The sequence below is a fragment of the Pseudorasbora parva genome, chromosome 8 (assembly GCF_024679245.1).
Source record: "Pseudorasbora parva isolate DD20220531a chromosome 8, ASM2467924v1, whole genome shotgun sequence".
In the NCBI taxonomy this organism is placed as follows: Eukaryota; Metazoa; Chordata; class Actinopteri; order Cypriniformes; family Gobionidae; genus Pseudorasbora; species Pseudorasbora parva.
Window position 1 is genome coordinate 17,922,621 of NC_090179.1, and position 8,790 is coordinate 17,931,410.

Below are 8,790 nucleotides of genomic sequence, written 5' to 3' on the forward strand. Positions count from 1 at the left end.
TTTGGCTACAAAGTGGTCATACCTGCACCACTCTGTAAATGTCTGCATAATGCAAAGCACAAGTCTGTTCCTCATAAAATGCTATCAATGACTTAAAAAGTATATGTATGGTGCATGAGCCATATGCACCTATTTTATTGTGCTTTTGTCCGTTTTGATTTTATTGTCCATTTAGATAAATGATGAACTAGTCTCAATGGCCTAAAAGGTCTGGCCTTTTGATAAGTTCACATTTATTAATTTAGCAGATTCTTTGCTAAATAAATAAGCAATACAAAAAGGATTCATCCTACTATTGCCATGAAGTACTGTAATGCAAAGTTCAAAATTGTACATGGATAAACAGGTTAGAATGGAGAGAAAATAAATTATAGTATTTATAAGCCACTGAAAGTAGAAGATATGGAACATGATAAAGTTAAGTTGGCAGCCTCTAGATGGCGCCCTCGGTACTGCTTTTAAACACACAGAAATATAAACTATATTATCAACTGGCCTATATTATATATTTTTATTTTTTACATAATATTGCATAATCATGCTCAGAACACATATCAAAGTGCAGAAATATAATGATCTGCTCTGCTCTTTTTTCTTGGTGGCAGTTGTCATAAATATTTAGATTTTTTTTATTTATAAATAATGTTAATAAATTATATTATTCTATTTTTGGTTCCAGACTGTAACTTTCCCCTTTGAAAGCTGATATTCAAATCGTTTTCCACAGAAGCATAGTTCCCTTGATACATCATCACTCCACCCCACTTTCTTACAAATAAAGGGGAAACAATGACCACTTGATCATGTGAAGACGTTTTTGTGAGCTTTGATAACACACTTCTGCAGGAAGAACAGAAGGAAAGGGCTGAAAATGGGTAAGAATCTACATTTATGCAATATTTCTGAGGCTATGACTAGGTTTGATACAGCTATTATAAAATTGCAAACACATTTCTGTGTTGTTGAGACAAATATAATTCCATGTGAAAAGAATTGGGTGAGGTGGGAAGTTTATATTTGCTGTAATGCCTTTTTAAAAACGACATGCATGAAATTACATTTTGACTCCTCCACCCCTTTGTTTGAGTTCATTATCGTAAATTATTTGAAATGTTGCTTTGATCAAGATCATGGCATGGCAACTTGAGTTAAAAGCTTAGACTCTTATCTAACAGAAATGTAAAAGATGACTCATCATCCATCCCTGCTGGTTTTTCAGTGTAAACCACTATTGTAAGGTAGAATATAAATATAAATATATATATATCATCTCTGGCTAAAGTTTTTTAGACTTCAGTGTAATTCGATAGTGGTTAAAAAATGATGCGTATTCTGCATTTGCAACTGTAGGCTAATGCAAAATTTATTTGATTAAATGCAAAACAGGCTGATAGCATCATAGCTGAGAACAGCATGAAAGTATTTGAGTTGCAGCATTGTCTGTTCAGTGTTCAGTGTTCAGTTTTGTGGGTTGGCATGTGAATGGTGAAATCAATTTTGCTGACAAGGTCTTTCTTTAAACCTACCAGCAATAATTTAAGCTGAAGATAGCAAATATTTTAGCTTAAAAGTATGCTGGTTTATTCTTACAGTTTAAGTAAAAGCATAGTTGTATTTTAAAACACACTTGTATTGTAAAACATACGTCATACATGTTATACATAAAATACAATGCCCCCTGGTGGCATCATGGTAAGAACGAGAAACTACTTGTATCATAACCTCTGAATTTGCAAACATGTATTCTCCACAATTCTGACAAATAAAATGACATTATGCATTGATGTACATGATGTAGCCTAATGAATAACAATGGACTGGTAACTAAGGTTCTAATTTCAACAACAATAATACGATTCTTCTAGAAAGTCAAGGGCCGTATTCACAAAACATTTGATCTTACCAATAAGAGTTCTCCTAAATAGCTAAATAGCAGTAAAAGTTCACAGGTAAGAGTTTCATCTTAAAAACCTATTCACAAAGCTGCTGAGAGCAACTTTTACTAAGAAATAAAGAGAAGTGTTAAGTATGGGCAGGGTTGACCTCTTTGGTACGGATGATGTCAAAATGACTATTAACTATGGTGGTCATTGGTGGTAATGATTGGCTGATGGGGAAGGGGTCTCTGTCAGTGATTTCCATCATAATTAGAATGAGGTGTCATATTCATATATAAATAAAGCTTTTAAAATAAGAATGCTGCCAAAAAGTTAACTAAAGTAAAAAGTAGGCTGTGTTACTAATTAAACAAGTATGTTCAGCTAATTGTCAGCGTCTTATATGTCTGCATCTCGAGAGATTGCAGAATTCAAGCAGCAAATTATCTTTTATAAACAAATTTGGGGAGGAGCATGTTCAAATTAGGGCTGCACAATATTGGAAAAAAATTACATTGCGATATTTTTTCCCCCAACGATATATATTGCGATATTGAGAGCCATCAATCCAGGCTAAAGTCAATAATTACCATTGCGTGATATTAATAATTTCACTAATATGCAAGCTTCATTACAAGTGACAAAAAGAAATGTTGGAAAGTATGTGTAAACATGAAACTAAACCTCCAGTAGGTGGCAGCAGGTGACCGTCTTAATGAGTGAGTCACTGAGTCTTTCATTCAAACGATTCATTCAAACACTGAATCATTCACACTTGTTGCTATGAGTAAGACGTGTTACGGGTCTGCTGTGAAAGATGATCACTGCTGAAATGGAACAAAAACACTAAATATTGCATCTAAAATGTAAGTGACTTTAAGTGAATGTTAATTAGTTGTTTATGGAACTGTCATATGAAATCAGTGTCGTTTACAGTCGTGATGGTATTCAGGAAAGCGCTCAAGTGTTGTGATTTCTCCACGAGAGACTGCACGAGCGTCAACGGCGCGACCTTATTATCGTCAGTTAATTATATATTTAAGTGTGTGTGTGTGTGGGGGGGGGGGGGGGGGGGTGAAACCCATGGCTATCGATCAGATTCAGCTAATACATATATGATCCAGAATCAGATTTGGAGGCTGAAATAAATTGAACAAGAGAAACAGCAACAGCAGGACGTCCGTCTCTGTGGTATGTACTGTATTTAGTGGCCTGTCAATTGTGTGTGTTTACTCGCAGTTTATGAGGACATGATTTGGTTTATGGACTATTGTATGCGACTAAACCTTAGCAGTAGCAAGCAAAACGGTTTTGCACGTCAGACTAGTGTAACGTTATACAACAAAAAAGGAGTAACCGTTAGCGAAGCTAACGCGATCGTGTCGTTTACTGATGTTTACTCACGCGACGATAGCCAACAGCATAGACATTTGAAGCATTTTTACTCACCGAACGTGAACCTTTATCGCTACCGGGAGAAGAGCCCGTACGGCCCATATACAAGGACCTTCCGCTCTAGTAATGTTAAACCGACCCATACTCGAAAAAAACTCTCCGAAACTTGTGAGAAACCGGAAGGAGTATTTTTGACACAGAAATACTCCATCAAACGTCCAACATTAGTTTTAGAAACTTTGTCTATGTTTAGGATGGGAATCCAAGTCTTTATCAGTGTACAAAGCTCAGTATGCATGAAACAGCATTTCACCCCCCCCCCCCCCCTTTAAACAACTCCACAAACAGCATTTCCAGCTTCACACATTACTAACCAGACTTACTTTATTTCTGTCAGACGTCTGCAGAAGCTCTTATTGAGAATCAACAGATGATGTTTTATTGTTTCTTCTGACGTTACCATTATGGTGATCAGTGTTTGCTTCAGTTGGGCTCTTGAACCTTGACTTTGTAACAATAGTTTTTTCTTTGTCGGCTGTAATGGTGTGTTTCTTAGACACATTTGTTGTAGCAAAAAAAAAAAAAAAAAAAAAAAAAAAAAAAAACCCAAGAAAAGAGAAGTGGTCAGAAGTTATTGGTTATGTTTTGCTCATAATGGGATGCTTAGTTTGTTTGTCTAGTGTCTCTTCCCTAAACAAACCCATTCTTTTAAAAACATAACTTTACCCTTTTGTTACCAAACTGGGAAACTAAAAATATCAGTTATGAATGATTTATAAACAAGTGATTTACAAGAATAGTTTGCTCTCCAGTGTCATTTGGACTGACATAGACATGAATAATCAGTATATGAATCTCATCAATGGTGACAATCAATAAAAATAAAAAATAAAAAAACAAAACAGATCAACTCTTAACATCAAGAAACACTACTTAAATTCAACACAAAGCAGCACCAAAAATAAAGGCAAATAGTAAGAATTAAAGAAAATAACCAGGCTATTCAGCAGCATTATTTATTCATGCTGGGAGTTTTGAGTGTCACCATGGTTGAGATTCATACGCCAATTATTGATGTCTATGTGGGTCAGATTGATTCAGATGTTTTGGCCACAAGCTGTTCCCATGCTCTTCAAATGATCTGGTTGTTGCAACAATGATGATATATAGTTGTAGGGTTCAATTTTTACAGAAAAATAAAGGATTATCTTTATAGGTAAGACTAATAAATTACTAGTGAATTGGACCATTATTAAACAGTCAACATAATCTAATCATACTTTTTCTCAGCTTTGCTTGCTATAACAAATGTATGGAAAACACACTGTTACAGCAGCAAGAGAAATACTAATGTTATTGTGTCAAGGCTCAAGAGCCCAACTGAAGCAAACACTGATCACCATAATGGTAACGTCAGAAGAAACAATAAAACATATTCTGTTGATTCTCAATAAGAGCTTCTGTAGACGTCTGACAGAAATAAAGTCAGTCTGGTTAGTAATGTGTGAAGCTGGTAATGCTGTTTGTGGAGTTTTTTAATCCTCTGCTGAGATCTTCAGAGATGTAATGTCTTCTTTTATCTTCAGTTGATTTCATCTAAAGCTGAGGCTGAAATCAGTTGTAGTTCTTGTGTTTCTCTGTCCTTCAGTGATTCTTGTTATCAGGTGTTCTCAGTTATCACTTAATTAATCTCTTAATTATCTCACGAACTTCAACAATGCTTCAATTACTCTAACACTCTGTAGTGTGTACACTCTTCGGTGTTCATTTAAAACTGAAGATTTTGCTGTGGGGTTATAAGGGTTAAAGGGGTTAGATGAAAAATCCCACAGAGGGAAGAGTAAATTAACGGTAAGCAACTGTAAATTAATTTATAGAAAAGTACTGTAAAAAACGGCAATTTACTGGCAACAGGAGCTGCCAGTAGATTACCGTTATATCAAGGAAAAACAGTAATATACTGTAAAACGCAACAGTCAGATTTACCAGATGAATCAAGATATTTTCACTGAATTTTAGTCCAAGTTAATATAAAAAAAGTTGTGCAAAGTCAGTAACTGATAAGGAGAGTAAATATTAAAATGACCTGTGTTTATGTGTTGTTGCACAAGATGATATAGAAGAGATCTTTTAGTTGAATTCATTAGTTTTGTGGGTTACCATTGTGCTAAAGAGTAGAGCCTGTGCTTCAGTCCAGGTTGAGCAGAGAAACATTAATGATATACTGCCTGATGCTTTAATATAATGGCAGTGAATGTGTTTGCTGACGCAGTTATGAGCTGTTTGTTGAGTAATTTATCACATACGTGTGTGCTATTGCTCACAATGAACTTCAAAGATTGAAGTTAGTCATGTTTCTAAATGATATCACTACTACACCTTACACATGTGAAATAACTCAAACGAAACAAGTTTACAGTACAAACAACGTATAAATACTTGTTTTAAAATGAGAACTGTTTGAAGCGATCAGTTTTCCAAATGAAAAGTCCTTTCATGGTATTATTACGGTAACATATTGTAAAAAAGGAGAGCTGTATATAAACAGTAGAGGGCTGTAAATTAACAGTACATTGCTGGCAACCACAGCTGCCTTTTGAAATTTGCGCACCTAAGGGCTTTCACACTTTTCCAAAAGTGGGCTTTCTCTCATGTCGACCTGCTGATGAATTCTCCAAGCAGGGTTGAAACATAAACATCGCGTTCATCAATAATATGCATCTAGAGCTGAAATGGAAAATGATGGGCCGCTGCTTGCTCTCGCCGCCGCACCTCTAAGCGCACCACCTCTGGGACTGAAACATTTCTACTCCACAGGCTGGATTAATGGATATTGATTGTTTTGGATTGGATTGGTTCTGGATTGTTTGTACATTGACCCGCGGATCACTGATACACACAGCTGACTCACCTAGTTGCCTTGACAGTTTTCTGCATCCCTCCACAACCCTGACACCTCACTCTTGGCCCAGCCAGGGATATCGAGGAATACTCTGGGTTGGGGCTAAATTCTGAGCTTGGGGCCCGATCCCCCATGGTAATAGGCTTATTTTACTATTTTACTCTATCGGATTATTTGTAAATGTGAACTTGAGCTGCCCACAAGGCTTTTGTAGCTGACAATAGGGCATTATTTTCCACTTGACTGCAATGTTTTATTCTCCATCATTTAATGCATTTCGTAAATTAACCTTTATGTTATGTCATAAAAGATTAAAGTCTATAAATCCAAATATGTATTGCATTTATAAAGAGAAAGCTCAGCACCCAAAGGCTCTATCACCTATTGTTTCAATGGTGTAAAGTGTCTTTGGGCAGATTGCCGGCAGCATTAATTTTAGAATTGTTTGTAATTTGGTCTTAGTGACTTAGTGAGTTCTCTTGACTACACCCAACTTTTCACAGATTTATGCACTAGTTTTAGCACTAAAATGTTTCATGAAATACTCTTAGGGTCCTAAAATTAGGACTGACATGGCAAATCATTTTAAGAGTTTCTCCTAAATAAGCAAGTTAGGAGCTACATTTAGCCTTAAGATGTTTTGTGAAAACAGCCCCAGAGCTGTAATAACTATTGAACAATTATTTTAAAGACATACAACAGTTATGCAGAATTGAAACGCAGCCCATTCCACACAGTGAGCTGTTAACTGCTGCAACCAAATTGAGTCAGTGAGTTGAATTTGTGAACTGAATCAATTGGATTTCTCAATGAATCTTTCTAAAAGATTCAGTTTTCAACCAATTCAAAATCAAAATAAATGTTCTTTCTCTTTTCTTTCTCAGCGAATACAACTAATGCAACCCAGATGGAAGCCTTATCAAGCATCGAAATCTTCAATATATGCATATATTTTGTCGTTTTTGCTCTGGGTGTCATTGGAAACGGGCTTGTCATATTTGTGACCGGCTACAAAATGAAGACGACAGTCAACTCCATTTGGTTTCTCAACTTGGCGATTGCAGACTTCATCTTCATATTAGTCATCATCCTCAACATTGTTACTACCTTTAACAAGATGTTTTGGCACTTAGGTGACTTCATGTGCAAGTTTGTCAGCTTTGTGGCGGTGCTAAACATGTTTGCCAGCATTTTTTTGCTGACCGCTATCAGTCTGGACCGATGCCTGTCCACCTGGGTGATTGTTTGGGCTCAAAACAAGCGAACTCTGGTCAAAGCCAGGATCATCTGTGCACTTGTGTGGGTTTTATCCATCCTCTGCAGCATCCCCTTTGTCATCTACCGCTTAGTAAAGCAAAACAAATGCACGTATGACAAAAATCCCTTCAGTATCATCAAGTCTCTGTTCATATACAGGTTTATAGTGGGCTTTCTAATCCCTTTCCTAATCATTGCATCGTCATACATTGCTATTGGAGTGCGGGCCAAACGTCTCAAAAGAGGAAAGAAGCTTAAGCCTTTCCGAGTTATTATAGCTGTGATCCTGGCCTTTTTCATATGCTGGTTTCCTTTTCACATTCAACAGCTGTGTACTATAATTGCATTTGAGAATGAGTGGAGTGACTTTAGAAAAGTACTAGAAGACATAGGTCCTTTCGTAAACTGCCTGGTTCATATAAACAGCTGTCTGAACCCCATTCTCTATGTGTTCATGTGTGAGGAGTTTAAGACGAAGCTTAAACAGTCTCTTTTGCTGGTGCTGGAGACGGCTTTTGCTGAAGAACATCTGGCTTTTCGATCATCTCGCCCTTCTACTTGTTCAGGCCACTCAGAATCGCAGGGTCTCAAGGCAAACGACACAGCCATCTCATCATCCGGCAGTGGCCAGGACAACAAAACAAGCTTTTAGAAAATGAGTCCTGAAGATATTCATTCATATTAGACTGTAGTGGTCCAATAAAGCGTATTAAGCTTTCCACTTTGCTCTCATGTCAGATCAGCAGAGGTTCAAATCCATATTCAGACTGATCTCATGAAATTAAGTATATGGCACGCCAATTCGTCAGCCATTTTTGCGTGCTATCAAGACGCATAATCGCTTTTTAGCGTGTTTATCAATGCCATTTCATTCTATCCCCCTACACTGCGCCTACCCCTAAACCTACCTATCACACACACACACACACACACACACACACACACACACACACACACACACGCTTCCCCTGCCCCTAAACCTACCCATAACAACAAACATTCTGCATAAAAAAACAAAAACAAAAACATGATTTAGTATGTTTATAAATCCTTTTACATTGTGAAAACACACGCACACATAATGGTTTGTTTCGGCGTAGACATCCCCGCGTAATCACACAGCTTATACATACACGCGGAATCACGTCGTAGATATACACACTGAGATGATTGTTTATTTCAGCGTAGACATTCACGCGGAATCACACAGTGTAGACATACACGCGGATAGCTCAAAATGCGTAAAGATAACAAAAATGTTTATTTACAAAAAGTCATGATGTCATGTTGCCATATTTGTTCTAAAAAAATCTAAAGGTATAAATTATGCACCATTTAAAATGACTTTTTCAGGCAGGT

General features: G+C 36.8%; 1 protein-coding gene across 1 annotated transcript; it reads left to right on the forward strand.

Moving 5' to 3' along the window:
• The first annotated feature begins 813 nt into the window (after window positions 1–813).
• On the forward strand, window positions 814–8,147 carry LOC137085071 (C3a anaphylatoxin chemotactic receptor-like). Its single transcript, XM_067451632.1, has 2 exons — window positions 814–875; window positions 7,059–8,147. The coding sequence occupies exons 1-2, from the start codon at window positions 872–874 to the stop codon at window positions 8,081–8,083; spliced, it is 1,029 nt and encodes a 342-aa protein (XP_067307733.1). The 5' UTR covers window positions 814–871; the 3' UTR covers window positions 8,084–8,147.
• The last annotated feature ends 643 nt before the right edge of the window (window positions 8,148–8,790 follow it).